General features: G+C 41.6%; 1 protein-coding gene across 1 annotated transcript in view; it reads right to left on the bottom strand.

The window, feature by feature from the left end:
• LOC114561159 (transcription initiation factor TFIID subunit 4) overlaps positions 1-21259 on the bottom strand; it is an 89230-nt gene that overhangs the window by 37095 nt on the left and 30876 nt on the right. Inside the window, exons 10-12 of the mRNA XM_028586937.1 lie at positions 15891-16021; positions 11271-11396; positions 5688-5744 (exon numbers count right to left, since the gene is read on the bottom strand). Coding sequence (XP_028442738.1) covers positions 5688-5744; positions 11271-11396; positions 15891-16021 — 314 coding nt within the window. The remainder of the gene's footprint in view (positions 1-5687; positions 5745-11270; positions 11397-15890; positions 16022-21259) is intronic.

Raw genomic sequence — 21259 nt, 5'->3', positions numbered from 1 at the left:
TAATATTCGAAAACACACAGGAACACCAAAGGTACTTTTAAAGCCTGCTTCTATTTTTTTCTTGTAACATGTCTTGAGGTGAAGAAGAAAACTGAAGTTGAGACTACCGGCAACAAAGCAACAAATAAAAATAGGGTAACAGTGTACTATTTAGTAGTCCGCACATCTTTAGGACCCACAAAACAGACCTTTCTTTGTGATAATTAAATTATCATAGAAAAAAACATAGAAGTTCGGTTGAAATTATATCAAATAAATGGACACCTGCTCAATGAATGCATAACCTAATTTGTGAAAAAAGATGTTTTAATAACACGTGACATCTTTCCACTTGAGCAGAATATGAGCATAATGTTCTTCTACTCACGATTCCACGAGCTGACCGTGAATGCTGCTGCTCTATTCCTATTAAGGTATTGTGTATCTGTGAGGCCAGAAGACAAGAATATAACAACTATGACTTGGGACGCACAAAACAGCAGCCATTCTCTTTAAAGGCAGCACAGACAGGGAGAGAACATGGAGGAGGGTAGCAGGCTTTTGCCCTGGAGCCTGCCTGATGGGGGAAGAGCGCCTCTTTGAGCAGAGCAGTTTGTGGAGGGCCAGAGGACGACAGCCTATGAACTCGCAGCTATTACTGGCCTAATAAAGACTAAGGGGCTGGTACATTGTCCTCTGACACACCAGAGCCTCTCCTCTCTGGAAAAGTGTGAGGCTCTGGCTAACGGGGCTTTCAGTGTGGGTGGATTCCAGTCTCTCCGTGACCTGGTCCCTTATGGAGGATGCCAAGCCAATCAAGAAACATGAATGTGTGCATTAAGGCCTGGTGCATTCTGACTGAGCAAAGGGTTATGGTTTAAATAACATGCACGACACAAATGAACAATTCTTTATTATGTGAGCAAGGAGGCTAAATATGTTCAGTTTGACCATTCGGTTCAATTCATACATTCTAACATATGTGGTCGTAGAGCAAGGAAGTCGTAAGTGCTGGCTTTTAACTGGAGTTCAAAGTTGAGCTCGGGCGGCATTAATTCGGTAGAGGTTCAAGACATTTTAAACAATGCTGGTGCCTCAAAATGGGCAAAAAAATCTCTCAACGCCTGAAGAAAAAAAATGTTTGAGGCAAATTATTCTTACAAAAACCTTTGAGTTTCCTGGGAACAGCTCTTTTCCTCTGGAATCACTAGAAGTGTCTTGCTGCCAGGGCAGTAATGTGGAACCATGTGGTGGTTGGGTCCTTAACCAACTCACTGACCAAATATTAGCGTTCTTGGCATGACATGGTTTTCTTTAGCAGCTGAACGGGTCCTAACAGGAGCTTTTGGCCAGATTTTGGCCAGCTGTAGTAGCCAATTTGTTTTGTTTGTTCCCTCGTCTCTCTTTACCTGTCCTTGCTCCACTCCTCTTCTCCAGTTCACTCGTTTCCTGTGTCCAGTTGTGCCTGCAGACGCGGTTGCGATGATGAATCTGTGGCTGCAGTGTGTCTGTGTGTCTGACATCGTGATGTATCTTTACTGGCCTTAACTCCCTCTCTGTCTCTCTCTGCCTCCCCTCTCTTTCCCCCCCCAAGTCTCCTTTTCTCCCTCCGTCTCTTTGTCTTTGTCTCTGTCTCCTTCCCTCTTGCTCTCTCTCATTCTCTCCCTCTCAATGATAAGGCATTGCCTGGCCTCCTGCCTCAGTGATGGAACAGACAAAACACACAGACCCACAACCGACAACAAACAGGAACTGAGCGCCACGATTTGCCCATTGATTTTCACTGGGGGCATTTTTGAAATAGCCCATCTGACCTTTCGGCCAAATGGTAGTGAATGGAGGAAAGAGAGGCGCCAGACCTCCCTGCCTCTCTCTCACCCAAAAACCTCTGCCAGCGTCCATCCGACAAGCCGGCTCTGCTGGTGACGAGGTTGTGGGTTAAGTTGCTGGTCCAAATACAGATGCACAATTAGAAGCACAGTTACATAAATATGCAAGACTAAAATCCTAAAGCCCTGTTAGTCACACCAAGAGCCTACAATGTTCATTACCCCCCCCTGTCTATCAGACAGAAAAACATTGCAGTGTTTTTGGGTCTATATTGTAATTAAGTTCATCCTGAGACCAGGTCTAGCAGACAGATCATAAAAGCAAAGGTTTTATACCCCTTTTTAGCATAAATCTGATCTGTGCACTTCATGGCAACTTCTTTTGCCTGTAATATTTTGAGATATGTTGTGTTCAGAGACTTGGCCTGAGGGTTGCACAAGCAGAAAGCTTATGGATTATCCATAATATAAAGCTTTCATCTGCTGGGGAGCATGAATGTATCTATTCCATTCTGATATTTCTTTACAAGTGAACATTTTGGCCTGTTATTTACACTAGTTACTAACCTGCCCTTATGGCCACCATCTTAACGTTTATGGACCGTGAAAAGGTGAGAACTGATAATTCAGTTTTGCTATCAGGCTAAAAAAAGAGACGCGGTAAACGCTAGTGAGTTAACTGAGGACATTCAAGCACCTATTATGTGGCCTTTGTGGATCTACAGGGTGTAAGTGAGATCACTTTCTCAGACAAATAACACTTTCATCTACTAAAACCTCGGTATGACGAAGGATCGTGGATGCACATTGGAAGAGGGAGCCCCTTCTCTGTGGCTCTTCCTGAGGTTTCGCCCCTTTCTTTGAGGAGTTCTTCCTTCAAATAAATCGAAGGTCTTAGTATGGAGATGTTGCGTGTTGTACAATTTATTAGTGCTGTCAAACGATTCAAATATTTAATCGCGATTAATCGCATTAATGTCATAGTTAACTCGCAATTAATTGCACATTTTTATCTATTCTAAATGTCCCTTGATTTCTTTTTGTCCCATTATTTTTTCTCATTTTAATGCTCTTAACATGGAGAAGTGGATCGGCTTGCTTTGTGCTTTTGTCGCCTGGCTTTGACGAGGGGGCGGAGAATTTGCACCAGCTGTGTGCCTGGTCATCAAGTGGTATTTCAGACTGGACGTGCTGCGATGATAGCTCAGTTCACAACGACAAAACACACAGATCACTTTGGTCTTGTCAATGGAACCATTTGGCAACTTTTTTAAAGTAAACTTACCATTCAAAGTCTTATTGCCATCCATTTTGGCGTCACGCGCTTGCCATCAACTCATAACGTAACGTTAGTCTACTACTCTTTGGCCGGCTCACATGCCCAAACAAGTGTGTTGTTTTGTTTCCGGTCTAGCTAGATCCGGTGTGGGGTTGTAGTTTTTCTAACATTACTAGTTGTTGCAACAGCATGTGAAAAAAACTACAAAGTTCGCTAGGCCAAAAAGAACGTTAATCCCGCGATAAAAAAATGTACGCCATTAAAATTGGTTTGCGTTAACGCCGTTAATAACGCGTTTAACTGACAGCACTACAATTTATTTAGCCCTTTGAAGATTTGCGATATTGGGCTATTTAAATGAAATTGACTTGACAAGACATTCAACCTGATCTTGACCGTTTATACCACTCATTTGATGGTCATGGATTAATACCTGGTCGTCGGACTAGACTCAGGACTGCAACAATAGTTACATAACACACCGCACCTGCCCTTTTAAAAACAAATCATGTGCCAGCTCAGTTTACACGCCGACACTTGGTTCAAGTATATAACACACTGTAATTCCAATTAATTGTGTGTGTGTGTGCGTATGTGTGTGTGTGATCAGGAAGAGAGGCTTAAAGAGAGGCTGACTCCTCTGCCCGTCGTCGCCTGGAAAAGTAGCTTGGGCTCATTATCCTGATGAAATCTGCACAGATGTGTGAGCTGCCGACAGACTCTGCAGTGACACAAACAGCCAGCTCAGGTGATGAAAACCGGAGATGCACGGGGGCTGAGAAACGATGGCCATTAAGCAAAAAAAAAAGGCGGTGAGGGAGGGTGGAAGAGGGGACTCGTGTGTATGTGTGTGTGTGTGTGTGTGTGTGTGTGTGTGTGTGTGTGTGTGTGTGGGGGCATTACATAAAGTAACAATTTCTAAACCACAGCAACTAAATTTCCAGCTGAAAATGAAAATGTGCATACGTGCATGCGGCGTTTCCTCGCGAGGCGCTAATCTGGCCGTATCCAGATGACGAGCGGACTGCCACTTAACAGGGAGGAGATCCGCTTTGATCACACGGCCCCCGGGGCAAACCTATCGCGCTGCCTATTACGCTGCTTGATTTGCATATGTGGGGCTTATGGGTAGGCTGAGCTGTAGTGTGAATGTTCCAAACTGCAGCAGGGCTCGCTGTTGCTAGAAAGAAATGTCCGGGAGAGATGCAGAGAGAAAAGACAGAGTGCTGCCAGTTAGCCAGGGGTAAGAGAAGTCCTCTTGTCACTCGAAGGTCACAAGTTCAACCCGACAGACCGCCTAAGAAAATCCTAAAAACAAAATACTTCAAACAACAATACTGAGTTGCCCTTGATCAAGGCATATATAGTTTCCCCTAAATGTAGATGGCTGGGTGGCCAACATTAAAAGACAATGGGTGCACTGGGGACCGATCAGGTGGAAAATTGTAGAACTAAAGTATAAATTCGGGTGTTAAAAGAAGAGAGAAAAGTGCACACTTGCTCAGTAAACTTCACCTGGATGAATAAAAGGCTTTTTGAAAAAGAGCAGAAACTTAGAAGAAACCACACCTGCTCCTTAAGTTCTACATCATCAACAACAACAACAACAACAACAACAGGTGAGTGGTGCGTGTTTTATCCTCCCGCATACTCCGACTACTCCTTGGAAGCTCAAGACAATCCTCTTGATCCTTGTTAGCACGCCAAGGACTGAAAGCACCCAGTGAAGTTTTTCCCGGAGTAAACAAAGTAAAAAGCAAATGCAAACTTCCGCTGTGAAAGAACTATTGCATTTACGTAAACAATATTAACCAACCACTAAAAGAAGAATGGTCTACTTTCTGGAGTCCACTGGGAATTTACCATACACAAAACCTGCACTTAAAAAAGGGAGGCTATAGCGGCGTACTGCCAACAGAAGTGCAATACACCAGTAAAACACTTCCCAATTTGCAACACTACGTGTTGGCCTATTACTTGAAGAAGGATATAACTCTTTCTATTCCTTTGTAGCAGTAAAACCTAATGTAGAGCATGAATTGGTACATCTGTAAAGCGCATTCACCTGCTTTTCTTTTTATGCTCTTACTGAACTATTGTTGCAATTATATGACTCTTCCAAAGAGACATGAAAAGAAAAGTATTTTTTTTGTTCTCTTTTAAGTCATAACGTAGTAAGTAGGTTAAGAGACATATATTGCATTTTAATTTTACAAATATTAACGAAAAGGATTGAGATGAGAAAAAACGCAGAATACACCTACAAGGGCTACTACGGTTCCCACTGTACATCCCTCCCCTGATAGCCCATTGACCAAAAAAAGGCATGGCTCAATGAACAGCAGTTAGTCAAAATTCAAAAGGGTGCGAGATGAAGAAGCTGAAACAGATGAAGAAAAGAAGGTGGGGGGTCGGAGGAAGTGGAGGGTGTTTGGTGCGCAGAAAATCATTTTCCACACATGGGCATCAATCGGCACGAATAATTCTTCAAACTTTTTTAAGTCCGACTTTAAATGGCATTACATTTGTAGTGAGGCATGAAAAATTAATACGCTGGAGTCGGGGAAATGTCAAGGGTAATGATCTCCGCAGCAGCTTACCTCCTTAGCTTTCTGTTTCAGTCGAGCTTGCTCTGGGTCCTCTTGCCTGGAGCGACTCTGTGGAGTAAAGGGGGGAACACAGGTTAACAGCTGGTTTAAGGAGCCCAATCCCCCCCTCGCTACTCATCTGTTGCTGCTGCAGCAAAAATAGTGCAAAATGGGAACAGGATACAGAGGTGTCAAGGACATCGTATTTGAATTCAGAGAAGTGCAATGGAGCGCCCCCCGGGGGGTGGTGGCCTTTAAACCCGCTCCAAATCCAGCCCTAAATAAGCCGCTGGAGGGGGATTCTAATCAAAAGAGGTTATTAAAAATTCCGCAGGAGCCAACACACACACACACACACACACACACACACACACACACACAGGGCAAAGGATATATCAGTGGCAGTGGCTGTGTGTGTCATTGAACCAGTGTGGCTATCCGTTCCTGTGTGTGTGTGTGTGTGTGTGTGTGTGTGTGTGTGTGTCTCTCCTGGCGTAACAACACAGCACTTCTATTTTAATCAGCAGCCAAGATCTGGGTGAATGTGCTTGTCCCTGGGAATCCTTCACCACACAGCCAAATGTACATGTACGGCTGACCACTGCAGGCAATGCGGGCAGATTATGGTACTACACACTAACTGAGTGCTGTTATTTTTTCTGCATCTGGATATAATCTGTGTAGTTTTATTTCTGCTGGATGAACCAAAATTAGGTCAGGTCCATGAAAAACCATGTACATTTTTGTCTTTTGGCAAATACTGTAGAGCATCAGTCCTGTATGTAATTTAATACCGGTCTTTTGTTCAGTGACAAAAAGGTATATCACGTTAGCAGATGTCAAATACATTTTACAATACACTCTGTAAGTCATAGAGTATTAATGTCTATTTTGCCTTTACAGTTCATTTCTTCTTCTAATGCCAAATCAATGCAGGGAGCCCCATTTCGCCTCAACCCCACTACCTCCCTTTCTCCCCTTTTTCTCCTCATCTTCTCAGCCTTATGGCTGGAGAGCTGCTCCTCATAGCCTTCCTGCTAATTGGCTTTAAATATATCAGGCGGTTCACGTACTGGTCGGTATCTGAACTAAGACTAATGCGTTTGCCCTCCGGCCGGCCGGAGCATCCCTCAAGACTTGAGTCATATTCTAAATGGACGGCGTAGAGGAGGGGAGGGCTTGTTTTGAAGGAAGGAGGAGAGAAGACGGGGGTGGAGGGGATTATTTTAGCAGGTTTCTTATTCAAGAGGTCAAATTAGCAGGCGCTCGAGCAGGAGAGAGGCAGGCAGGCAGGGAGGTGGGTGGGTGTCGGAGGGTCGAAGGAGTGGGAGGGGTTGGTACAGATGGACTGTTTACAAAGGGCAGCGGTGCCACTGGCATGCTTTACATCTCCTCTGTCAGCTGCCCTGCTTTTCCCACTTACAGGAGAGAGCAGAGAGTAAAAGGGGAGAAGAGGACCAGGTAGTAGACGCTGACAAGCTCTATTGGGGTCGGCAGAGTGGAATGTACTGTGCTTAATAAATAAATAATAATGAAAAAAAACCTGCCATACTACAATACTGTGTTCTACAGTATTTAACCAATCTGTGATGTTGACCATATTCCAGGAGTTTTTTTGTGATGATTTTCTTTTCACCTCGACAAGTTTTGCCTACTTTTACTTTGCCGGTTGGTTTTCTATGGTTGGTTTTCTATGGTTACCCATTTGATTTTTGAAAGCCCCCAGAGGGTTGTACTTGTTTCATTTAGCTGTGGGTTGTATGTGTGAAGAGTAAAGTTAACTTGATATTGAATATTCTGTCCCAAATACTAAGTCCAGTAGGTGAAACTTCTCTTCCTATCACTCTTCATAAAGTAGTCACGGGTACATTTATTTATTTGCTTTACAAATTACTGAAAGTGAAAGACACAAATATCCACCAAATAGCCAATAATCAATTTCAAGCTTCACTTTACATCTGTTTTTAAATAGGAGAGTAGTAGTATTGTTTGTTGAGAAAAAGGGAGATGAGCCACTTATGCAATCTGCATTCTGGCTGCACAGTATTATGGAGTTTTGATGTTTAAGATGCATTCAGTGATGGGTTTCTCAATGTACACTGGTTGAATGTTGGTCTACAATTGAATAAAACGCCACTATTTTTGTCTTTGTAAAGAACAAATGCCAAAACATGACATTTATGACATTTTATCATTCCCAGTGAGAAAAATAAACTCTACACCGACAAAAAATAAATAAAACAAAAAGTATAATCAGTAACTTTTAAGTGTTTCCTTAAAACCAGGCTGTTACATTGACTGCAGAGATCAGAGCCGGTGTTCTGATACAACAGATGTGTTAAATATGCTTGTGTGCACACGATAATTTAGAAACAAAATATAGCATACATGATTAAATAGTAGAAAAAATTACTAGTATGTTATCAGGCAGTGTGGTGGTGTAATATATCACACAATCATTAGGCAAAAATGTGCTCTCCAAACTTCTTGAACTGAAACGCCATGGCAACAGGGGCCAAAAAGCCATAGATATGGCTCTGAGGTGAAGTCAAACTATCCTCAATGATGTTCATGCAATCCAAATAACTACATTTGCAAAAGTTCTTCACTTTATCCTATTATTAAAGTGACCTGTTCACATAAAAAAAAAAAAAACATGTAGAACTGGCCACTGACAGAGGACATAAAAGTTTCATTATTAATTATTTTAACAACACACTTCACAGTGTGGTTTTCCTGCTGAGGCTTTCACAACCAGGAGCGAGGCTGTCTGGCTTCACCTAAAAAAATAAATAAAAAAACCAGGCAGGTCATGAGGTTTGGTGGCCAGTGTTCATCAACTAGAGGATTTCTAATATCCTGCATGGCGGGACCGGAGTGTAATAATGCAATTAAGACGGTGAGGTGTGCTGCAATGAGAATCTTTACTGTGGGACATTTGCTCCATTCAAAATTAATTCAATTAACCTAGCTTTCTGCTAATGTTTCACCGCGAGGCATTTTCATTTGCAAAAGATTCTCTCTCTTTTTTTGGTCAGTGGTGAGCTTTACTAATTTGAAGACCTTTTTTTCTTTTACTGATAAACAAATGTCTCTACACGTACAGGGTTGAGATCAGAATAGTGGACAGATAACAACGCAAGGACCCTGTTGGAAATAAGTAGTTTTAATATGTTCTTGCAAAGTCAAATTCTTCCTCGAATTAAAACATGTTAAAAAATTAACAGACTACACCCTCTTTATTAGGAAGTGTCCACACCAACTATATGTCTTCCTAAAGGACTATACCAGTGATATAAATCATACAGAGTTATTACAAACCACTTAACTTTACACTTCTGCTGACCATTTTTTGGAAAGTTTGTTGTAGTATACGGTGTGGGAGAAATTATTCTCTGCCCTGGCAGTAATGTAGGTGTTAGCAAGTGTAGCCAGTATTTTGAGGCTATTTCGTTGGAATTTCTGTTCATAAATATACATGACATTCAGGCAACATTTATTGCAACATTGTTGGCACGGCAAGATGTCCAGACTAGTGCAACCATAATTGGTAACACTTTAATTGAAGGTATCGACATAATCGTGACATGACACTGTCATAACTATGACATGACAATGTCATGAACGTGTCATAAACGTTATAAACAGTCATAAACGTTTATGACTTCTGTTATTAAGTGTCATTCGGTTTTTGTCATGACAAGTTGACATTGTTTGGGTTGTCTTGATTATGACAACTTGACATTAATCAAACCAGAAGTTGTCTTGGTCATGACAAGTTAACATTAAATTAGTTTGGGATGCCTTTGTAATGACAACTTGACATTAACAGGATTACATTACCAGAGGATGTCTTTGTCATGACAACCTGACATTACATTTCTTTGGAGTGTCCTTATTAAGACAACTTGACATTAAACTTGACAAAGACATCCTCTGGTAATGTCATCCTCCTGGTTAATGTCAAGTTGTCATTACAAAGACATCCTCTGGTAATGTCATCCTCCTGGTTAATGTCAAGTTGTCATTACAAAGACATCCCAAACCAATTTAATGTCAACTTGTCATGACCAAGACAACTTCTGGTAATGTCACAATGATTAATGTCAAGTTGTCATAATCAAGACAACCCAAACAATGTCAACTTGTCATGACAAAAACCGAATGACACTTAATGACAGAAGTCATAAACGTTTATGACTTGTTTATAACGTTTATGACACGTTCATGACAGTGTCATGTCATAGTTATTTCGATACCTTCAAACAAAGTGTTACCCAGTAATTTTTGCTTTTTGCGTCCTGCATAAGCGTTGACAATGGTCTCAGGTGACAGCTTGGCCGTAATGTTGCTTTCGATGTGAAGGATCACGAGAGAAGAAAACCTCTCAGAGGTAGATGACCCCATCAGCAGAGTGAGAGCTTACAGTAAAACTTTAAAGAGATTTGGGTAGGTTGTTTTTTTTTTACAGCTTTTTTTACGATGCTCCATTGAAATTGGTGCGTTAGCAGAGGCTTTGACAAGCTTTGTCTCGGCTGCAACAAGAAGGGGGTTAACTTTTAGTGCCAGGGTGTATTTTTGTAATAGTGGATCAATGCCATTTTCGTCGCGTGTCAAAACTGCGGCACACGCGCGTGCAAGCTCCAAAGCAGTATATGAAATCAGATGTATTACCTACCACCATTCAGTTGTTTTGTGTTATTTAAAATATTTATAAAATATCTGGTCATGGGGCGGCCTCTAGCTCACCCAGTAAGAGTGTTTACCCCATGTAGGCTGAGCCCTTTGCAGCGGCTCGGGTTCGAATCCGACCTGCTGCCCTTTGCTGCGTGCCATCCCCCATCTCTCTCCCCCTTTCCGGTCTATCCACTGTCACTATATAATAAAGGGAAAAGCCCCAAAAAAAGAATCTTTAAAAAAGAAAAAATATATATCTGGTCATGGCAGACGAAATTATTCCACTCATTTTTTAAACAATGCAATTACCCATTTCAGCCACCAGGGGGACAGTGCCCCCCCCTTTTGAAAAATGCTATACTTTTTGTGCACAGTGCACTTTTCCTGGTAAAAGCCTACTTGACACCAGATGTTTAGGCCAACAAATGTAAAAGTTGTAGACAGTAACAAAAACATACTGGCTTCTCGGCCACTCTGAGAAATCTGTACTATTTTTTTAAACTGATGCTCTGTTTCACCTGAGCTGTCAACGCTTGTGATAGAAGGATGTTGTGCAGGTTGTACATGGGGTGTGTGTGTGTGTGTGTGTGTGTGTGTGTGTGTGTGTGTGTGTGTGTGTGTCGGTTGCATGGTGCATGGGAGTTGCAAAGTGTACGAGGCCCTCCCTTGCTTTGTCCGGTTAGGAAGAGCCAGGACAGAGGAGCCCTGGGGCCAGGAGCCTGGGAGGACGCAGGGAGGTCACTTCATCCACTGGTGTCACACTCTAATTCATCGGTCAGAGCCTGCGCAGGAGCAACACGCACACACATACACACCGCAGTACACAAAAACACACTGTTGCACGGGGACATAACAACTCTCTCTCTCTCTCTCTCTCTCGTACACACACTGTAGGGTGGTGAGGTGACAATAACTTACTTTAGCGGCTTTTAACAGGATCTCTCTCTCCTGCTCGTCCTTCCTCTGCTTCTCCATTCTCTCCAGCTGCTCGAAAAATCGAAGCTGAGAGCGAACGTCTGCCGACTGCTCGTAGCACTCGTCATCCTGACAAGGAGATTGAAAGAAAATCACTGCGACGGCAACAGATGAAAAAAGCAACGAGTCCCATTCAGTGGCTGCTTCTGAGGCTTTGGGCACACATTTCAGAATTGCAGGGCAGCCCTCAGTCCACATTCTAAATGATCTCAAAACCAAAAAGCATCTACTGTAAATACTACTAGAACTACTAGAACATCTATTTCACCCAAAGCACAAAATGCGGTAGTAGAATATTTGTCGGATATCTATGACAGAAATTTGAGAAACTTCAGACCTAAGAATGAGAGACCAAGTTTGGCAATATGATTCATGTACTCTCCGTCAAACTCTTAACAATTTATCTGGCAAAAATTCAAAAGCCCAATTTTAGCTGCCTGCAACATAGTAAGTATTTCCATACATTAAGGGGGCGAATAGTCAGCAACACGTACACCACTTGCTTGGTCTCCTCTGTGGCGCAGGGAATTAAATCCCCCGAAGATCCATTTCAAAAAGCAAGAAAATCAATATTCCCGCACATACTTTTCATCACTGCATTTGGTTTTATTTGTCAACGTTTCGGTCCCATGGACCTTTCTCAAGACACGTAATAATACATTAAGGGGTCTCACAACATTTTTAAATGAACAATAGTACTATGAATAATTACTTCTGACAAGATTGTTGTTCTACGGTTAACTCTGCAACTAATGATTACTTTCATTATCGATTAATCCTTACATTTTTTGAAGGTAACCATATACTGTATTATTATACTGTATTATGTGTCAGAGAATTGTCAATACAGCCCAGTACAATCTGGCAGATTTCCTTTTTTTGTATGGCCAACAGTCATTATGCTTGAAAAATTACCCCCCCAAAAAAGAGTAATGGATTACCAAATTGTTGCCAATTTTCTTTTGATTGACTCATAGATTATTCAACTCCTTGTTTCAGCACTATTCCACAGTGAATCATGTCATTTTCTGTTTTTGAAAAAGCATGGAAACACTGTCATGCCCAAAAAGCAGCTACTGAGCTAAAAAGTGGCACAACATGAGATAGACAGGAAGAGAGCAAATTGCCAAAAATGCGTTTTACAAGATGTGTGTGATAATAATCAAGCGTGCTTTAGGAGATGTATAGGTAAGTCCTCATTATAAGTTAAGAGTGCATATTATGTGAGAAGATGTGGTTTTACTTTTAACTTTTTTTTGTAAAAAATGAATAAAACACTTTGTCCAGGTGCATTAACCCAGATACAGCTCCCAAACAAGAAAATCATAATGGACTACCATCACCATCTATGATTAATAGGGCTGCCACCTCTTAGTCGATTAGTCGACTAATCGGTCGTTTTGGTCTTAGTCGACTTAGATTTCTTTAGTCGATTAGTCATTTTTTATGCTTATTCATGCTTAATTACTCATTTCCAAGAAACTTATGAGCACATTTATGGTAAACACAAGATTTAAAGTGGTGCTTTTGCAGGATTAATTGTGGAGAAACTCAGTTTTACAGATGGTTAATTAACTACATTTATATTGTGCTTTTCTAGTCTTAACCCACCTCTCAAAGCGCACAGCTCTGTCGATTAAATCAACTAATCGATTAGTCGAAAAAATCGTATAAGTGTTAGTCGACTAAGAATTTCTTTAGTCGAGGACAGCCCTAATGATTAAAATCTGTAATTATAAGAACTAAGTCAGGCATGCCATGCTGATAAGGATGACATACCTTCAACATTAAGTGCACATTTGGTGAAACTAACTTTAAGACACAGCTCATCTGGAACACCACCGGTCTGATCAACAAACAACAGACTGGAACACACAATAACTTTTTCTATTTAAAGACAACGCTTCTCTTTGCATATGGTGCATCGCCTCCCACTTGGGAAATGGAAAGGCAAGTGTGAAAACAACTTTTGTAGGTCATCAAAAGTTAATAGGATAATTGCGTATTTCACGTTTGTGTTTGTATGTCTCCTATGCAGCTCTGTTCTCCCCTTGCACTTGATTTCTATATCACTCTCTTTTCTATCTGTCTGTCTGTGTGTGTCAGGTCTGTGTGTGTGTTTCCATGAGTGGATGAGAGAAGCTGGGTGGCACAGAGCACAAAGACACATCAGAGGAGGCTCATCGCCAGCACCCCCCCCGTCTTTCTTTCTCTCATCCCGGCTCCCTCCTCTTTGTTGCAGCGCTGAGACTGCACTCTTGCCGTAGCTCCTGCCGCCGCTGCCGAAGCCCGGTTGCTCTTTAAGGCCGCTTTGTCTTTTGGTCTTTTCCCCTTCCTTTTTTTTTTTCCGCTGATGTCAACAGAGTGGCTTCACAGAGCTTCGTGCCTCTCTCACACACACCTCATTTACCAAACCACAAAAAAGGAAAAGAACGAACGACTAGAAGAAGAAGCACCAAACAAGATGGGGACAGCTGGGGCTGGTGTTCTTCCTCCCTCCCTCCCTCCTACTCTTCCTCCCTTATTGGTGTCAGGAAGAACACATTTTCAAAGTTTCCCCCCCCTGTTCTCCCAACAATGCCAAGATTTAGGCTTGTAGTCGAGATGGATTTGTGCTTTAATGTACACCAATTAAATGTGGTTATATAGTTGCATTCAAGGGCTACGAGAGATAAAGTCAACATTACGAGAAAAGTACGCAGGTGTGCGCTGACGAGCACTTAAAAGTTCTTTTATACCTCAGGTTTTGGCTGACTGACTGCGAAGTCTGAGCTCTCCTGTTTATCAACTTAAAAGGTAAAAAAGACTGCTCATATTAACTTTTATGTGTTTATGTTAGTGGTACACTTGCATTTTTGGCTGTGAGTTTATGCGTGAGACAGATGAAAGTGCACTTGGGTGCATGCCACCGGTGTCTGTGTGGGAATGTTTGAGCATACAGGCCCATATTCTAGTGTGCTTGAATGTCCTGATGAAGTTTTATTTCCAACTTAAGTGATTTAATATCCCCCTTGAGTTTGGATCCAATATTTACTGAATATTTATGTGAACAGCCGCTTAGATACAGTACAAGCCACCCATTTTTACAATAACATTGGTTCATATAGACAGTCCTTCCAGAAAAAGTTTTTTTTGTGATTGTTGCGGGCAAAAATCCTTGATTATGCGGCACGTTTTCTTAAAAAATTTGATGGAATATGCGGGATATTTATGCAATTTTATGCGATGAAATTGCGGGAATTTGCAAAAATTGCGGGAACTTGCAAAAATTGCGGGAACTTGCAAAAACTGCGGTTTGATAAAAAAGAGAGAAAAAAGTGATTCCCCCCAACACCCTGCTTTTCGATGATGTTCACGTCGCGTAATTACGTCACTTCGTAACGTTCCCATGGCAACAGGGGGAAATGGCTGCTCTTGTGTGAAGTAAACGCAACATTTTTCAACTTTCTGCTAAGATATATGGGACTTTTTTTGCAACAAAAATGTGGGTATTATGAAATCATGCAAGCCCCGCATATTCTGCGTGGAAATCGGAAATTTATGTGGTGAAAGTGCGCCGTATTTGAAAAAATGCAGCCCCCGCATAAATATGCGGACTTTGGCTGATTTTGCATTGAATTATGCAATCGCATAATCCCGTTTTTCTGGAGGGACTGTATAGACAGTTATGACACCATATGCTTTGTTTTGTCCCACAGATCAGTGCACGTATACATTGTCATTGTTCTCTGCTAATCCAAACAGAATGGTGGCTTCAGTGTGTTGTGACAATGCACAGAAAACAGGGCAGTACTGGCTGCATGTCAGGGATGGGTGTCGTTCGGATTTTATCAACTCTGTTACTGCTTAACGATTACTTATATTTACCCATGATCCCAACGATACTGCATAATAATGAGGCAATGCATCAACAATTATTATACAAAAAGATGAGCCTTTAGGCTTTCTTAGGGATACATTTCTGGGATTTTGCTTTGTGCACAATCTGACTGACTCACACTCACACACTGATGGCGGGCGGATGCCATGTAATGTGCTGGCCTGCCCATTAGGAGCAACGTGGGGTTCAGGTCTTGCATACTTCGACATGAAGACAGGTGGAGTCGAGGATTGAACCACCAACCCTGCAATTAAATTAAAGAGCCACAGCTTCCCAAACCAGCACATGAGGTAGAGAGGGAGGGATGTTGACTGGTGCAGTGAGTGCAAGGGCATTAATTAAGTGTAATGAGATTTCTATTAAACACTATTTAACTTTATCCTGCCCACCTGACCTCTCTGCCTTTGAATTCTTACTCAGGATTACAGGTTGAATGCTTAATTCCCCCAGTGTTAGCTGTAGGTTAGAGTGTAGGCTAAGCAACTTTAAAAAAGAATGTGGCGGGAATGTGAAAGTTGACGTATCTGGAGCGCAGTGAGATACAATAAAAATAAGTGTTTGGAAATTAATTAGGCTTAAAAAAATTCACTGAATGACTCAACACCCTAGACATCTCTACTTTGTGTGTGTGTGTGTGTGTGTGTGTGTGTGTGTGTGTCTGTGTGTGTGTGTGTTCTTCCTACCTTACAAGAGTCCAGTCGGTGCTGTGCGATGGTAGAAACCTTTTCTACAACAGTTCGAAGTCGTGACTGTGTGGCATGTGAGATGAATGTAACCGCCTCCATAGGGACCTCTGTGACGCCAAACTTCTTAGCTGTAAAGGACACGCACACACACACACACACACACACACACATTTAGAACAAGATAAAACATTTGCGATCACTATATAATTTATATCAATTTGGCACCTCTTTCTCCCACAACAGGTACAGTTAGTACGTTTGCTTTTCATGATTAAATCCAGATTTCTCATTCACCCCACTGACTCTGCTCCAATTAAAATGCTGATCCTCCACTTTACCATCTGGGAGTTTTACAATATAGCCTTTGTTCATTTAATTTACTAAAGGGATAAACAGGTTGATTGTTTTATCATCATCACTATGCTTGCTTCCACACATTTCGAGAAAAACCACAGCTAAGCAGGTAAAAAAGTAATTGTTTCACTACAGATACACAAACAACTCATAAAAACACACCAACAGAAGATCACAACTTCTCAACTCATACACACACACACACACACACACACACACACACACACACACACACACACACACACAGAAAAACTGTCTGGATTAGTACGTGCAATTAACTCCCAAAAATAGGACTCATCACACAGAAAAGTTAATTTGTTTCACAGTCTTAGTGCAAATTCCAGAGTGGCTTTACTAGTTAAGCTCCTTCAAGTGTACAAATGACATTGACCATCTCTTTTCACAGGAGAAGGATAATTTAGTTTCCTTGGAGCAAAACTCATCTGAAGTCATAACAAAAGAGAGGAGGACAGACTTTGGTGGGGTTACTATCTGTTTCCAACTTCCTTTTAAATTATTCCATTACCATAATTTTCTCTCTGGCACCCTTTTAAGTAAACCACACCAATTATTTAAATCAGCTGAACAATACATATACTCCTCATCTGCTCAAGCTTTGATATGGATGGAGGGAGCCCTGTTAGCCTTATAATTACAGTGGCAATACATGTTGCCATGTCACAAGGTCAAAGAAAAACACTAATAGGCTTCTGCTTCCGAAAAAATAAGATCTTTCAGGGATATTAATATTTCAGGGGAAGTTTAAGAGACTTAGCTAGAGAGCCACATTTCTGTGAGCAAAAACAGATTCTTGAACGTGTACTGATACAAATCGCTATTATTCACCTAGAAAAAAAAAGGCCTATAACACAGCTAGAAACAGACTAATGAACTAAACAGCTTTGATATTTTGTATAATTAATTTCTACAAGACAGAACAGATAACAGGAATAATGTGCACCAAAAATTGAAACATCTCCAGTTGGGTGGGCTTTTTGCATTTTTATCTATGCAGGCAACACGGCTCTAGGGATGGCAATGTCAGTCGGTGGGTCTGTCTGTCCGCCACTTTGGTCTAGGCTGAACTATCTTAATGAATGGAATGTCATGAAATTTAGTGCAGGTATACAACTGTTCCCGACAATGCATCCCAATGAATTTGGGTATACCCTGACTTTTGCTCTAGCTAAGATAACGAGCATGCCTGGTAAACATCATACCTGCTAAAAAATTAGCATGTTCGCCTTGTATTGTTTGAGTATGTTAGGATGCTGATGTTGGCAAATTATAGAGTGTGGTCTAGACCTACTCTATCTGTAAAGTGTCTCAAGATAACTCGTTATGATTTGATACTATAAATAAAATTGAATTGAAATTGAATTGAATTTAGCTCAAAGCACCACTGAGCCTAAATACAGCATCGCAGAGCCACTAGTGTGGGATTTTGTATGTTTGAGATTCGTCACTATCTACATCTTTATACTTCCTCTTTAAAAGCAGTATAAAGACACAAATATGGTGGAAAGAGCTCAACCAGACTACACACATGCACTATTTGGGTGCATGTGTGGAATGCGCCTGCATACTCAGACACACAATGTCCTATAGACAACATCATGCCCTCCGCATATGCATCCACTCCTTTTTAAAAGTGCAGTTGCAGAGCTCATTAAGACAAGATAAGACTTATTACAGGGAATCTGCAATTATATCAAGTAGGAGTTATGTCGGTGCTTCGACCCCTGGCCTAGGCTACATGTTGAAGTGTCCTTGGCCAAAATCCTGAAATGCTCTCGATGCTTCACCATGTGTGTCAATGTTTATGAAAGCAGGTGGCACCTTGTAGTGTGTTTGAGTGGTCACTAAGACTAGAAAAGCAATATATAAATGCAGAATGATGAGGTTAATCGTTGACTACGTATGCATTTTCCACTTGTGTGTTAGATAACACTATACATTCTTATGCTGTAGCTCATCACTTAACACTAACAGGCAACATCAAATTTGGAGAGACACAATCTGTATTGAGGCCTGGTAACTTGAATATTTATTTAGTATAGAACTGAGTGGTATCCATAGCAACAAGGTCCCCCTGAAAAGTAGCTGGCAGTGAACATGGTCCTGAACAGGTCGTGAATGACCCAACTATACTGGTTTATATCTAAAATGCCTGCGACTATGTGATTTTTTTCTTTCCTCTGGCCACAAACACATTCTAACCCAAGATTTTGAAATACCTGAAGTCCTCTTGGGGCATCTGCTTCCCATCACCTGAATTGAGCAATTCATGTTTTCTGGGAGATAACCATGATCCCAGATTTGCATGTGGTGATTTCCATCCTGATCAAATCAGCAGTTAAGGTCCAGTAAAGCCATGAGGATCACTCCATTTTCAAATAGCAGAGATGCCATCGCACCAAGTAATATCCTTGTTATATCCTCCACACCAATCTTAAAACATGATGCCAATAATCAGAGGACAGCTTTTTCTCAGAATGTCGACGGAGCAAATAGCTCATAAAAGTAACCACTGGGAACCATACTTCCATAGCCAAGACGCAGAGCATGCTCATAAGCTTATTGAAGCCTTAATGGCAATTTCTAATGAGCCCTTGATGATGATCAGTTATAGTGTAAAATGTTGGTGCAGTGTTCTCTGACCTGGGTTGAATTTCACATTGTGACTGTTGAAGCAGAGGTTTCATAATCTCTTTTAAAGGGCCCTGACACAGCCCTGCCTGAGCAGTTGGCATTCCTCCCCCAGTACAACTTTTTAGAAATAGGGAGCAGCAACCTTTTGCCGATGCAAGGGCAGTATTCCTTACATCAATGCAACATTCAAGACTTGTCTGGACAGCTTAACAATATCCAGAGACTTTAGCATTCCATAAGTGTAAAATGTTACATGCACTGTGTTTTTATTTAAGAATGTTATGCCCAAATGGATTTATCTTGACTTGCCAACAAGAACTGCATAAAAGAAGAGGGGCAAAGCAGAGCAGAAAAGAAAAGCGAAAAAAGTGCAATACAGTAAAAGGGGGAAATGAATATTAGAAAATAAACTGTTTGTTTGTTTAGTTAGTCTTGTGTTGTTTAATACTTCGACTTAGTAATACTAATGTAATCTAGAAGGTTGATCTAGCATAAAAATGCCACAACATGGTGAAGAATGACCAACTGTATTCAAACTGATGAAATTGCCATAGCAATTTGATTATTAAGTGGCAGTGTCTGTTCCAATGATGATTATAGATACTGTAGTTTAATAGCTGTACTGCTAAATATCAGCTGATTAGAAATTAGAAAGCCAGAGACCAGACACCTTGCTTGATGGTTAAACACACTCCACTATTTCCTGACGCCAAGAGAGAGAAATTTGAGCTCATGCCTTACAATTAGAGGGCTGACATGCTGACATAGTAGAGGGCTGACGTGTTTTCCCCAGAAGCAGGTCATGCTAGTTTCATGGTAAAACTGACATGTGAGCGCCGCATGAGGCACTTTCTTTGTTTTGAAAGTGAATCATGTTCAAGTTGCAGCAAATTATGCTTGAGAGCACATAGCATCCAATCAGAACAAACCATTTTTTGTGTCAATGCCATTATCTCTCTACAGCCTTAGATTGTGCTATCAGATCAAAATCATACTGAATTAATAATCCACGCACACATGCTTATGTTAATATATTTTCAGGTCTTAATTTGATTATTTTAAGACATTTTCAGTAGATATGGGAAACTGTGTATTCCATGTTAAGTGTGTGTGTGTGTGTGTGTGTGTGTGTGTGTGTGTGTGTGTGTGTGGACCTTAAAAGTATCAGTGGACTATCATTACTTTAAAGGAGCTTTTTTAGAGAGCTCCAGCTGTGCCTGTGTTCTGGTTCCTTAGTTGGGGGGTGGAGTGCTGCCGTTGCAAGAAATGCAACTGCCTCCCCCTCCCATACCTAGCTTAAGGGCCAGCCTGAAGAGTTATGAGGGGAGGGGGAGAGAGGTTTGGGGAGAGGAGGGCGGCACAAGTGTTTGTTTGGGGGGGATAAACAAGAGAGGAGAGGAATCGAGACACGGAGAGACATAAAGAGGGAAATAAAGAGGGGGCTATCGAAAGAGGCAGCCAACATTTTCTCCTGAAATCAGTATAAGAAAAATGAAATAAAGGGGAAAAGAATTGTGAATAAGAAGGAAAAGAAAGATGCTGGTAGTGGGACCCCTCTTTCTGTGGGGGCAACCAGTGGGCAAGAGAGGTCACAGTGAAGTTTCAACAGGATGTTCCGCAGTAAATGAGAATGCCGAGCAGAGTTGAATGTGGTGCTTGTACAGAGGTGAAGCCAAGGCTTTCTGATTGAGTGGAGCTGGCAGGCCGGGGGAGCCTCCCTCGGACTGCTGTCAGCTGAGAGCGTGGAGAGGCCAATCACTGACACAACAACGCTGCATAAGTGCCACTTCCCCAGCAGGGGGCGCCCTAGCCTCTTGCCCTGTATCATGCTGCGTGCACCCCTGAGGAAAGATTTATATTTTTAAATAACCTCTATGCCCCAAGGTGACGGGATAACAACCATGCCAAGAGTCCACATAGCGAAACATGACCCGCAGGCATCCGTGCTACAGTAGAGATACTTTAATTGAGATAAAGCAAGATGAGGGCGCAAGACTCCCCGTCACGTGTGATTATGCTGTGTGTTTTTTGATATGATGCACAGGAGCAAGATGCTAGGCACAGGTTTTATTTTTTCTTTATTTTTTTGAGTAATAACGCTCATAATACGTTTTCACAGGTTTCACTGTGCAGCGAGAGCCTAAAGTATATTTCAAGCAATAAAATTGACTGCCGGTAGCAAAAAGAAGTAATGAAGACACTATCACTCTCGTGTGATGCTGCAAACAAACCAAGACCTCTCCGCCTGTATCGATTAGCACACGCAATGCGGTGTGCCTTCAGAGTGTCAAGATCCACTAAAAAGAGAGAAAGAATCAAATTCTCACTGCCAAGTCTGATTCCTCTAAACTCTGTTCCTT

The sequence above is a fragment of the Perca flavescens genome, chromosome 1, assembly GCF_004354835.1.
Source record: "Perca flavescens isolate YP-PL-M2 chromosome 1, PFLA_1.0, whole genome shotgun sequence".
Taxonomy (NCBI): domain Eukaryota; kingdom Metazoa; phylum Chordata; class Actinopteri; order Perciformes; family Percidae; genus Perca; species Perca flavescens.
Note: the sequence above shows the minus strand (reverse complement) of the source record. Positions and strands in the feature narration are given on the sequence as shown.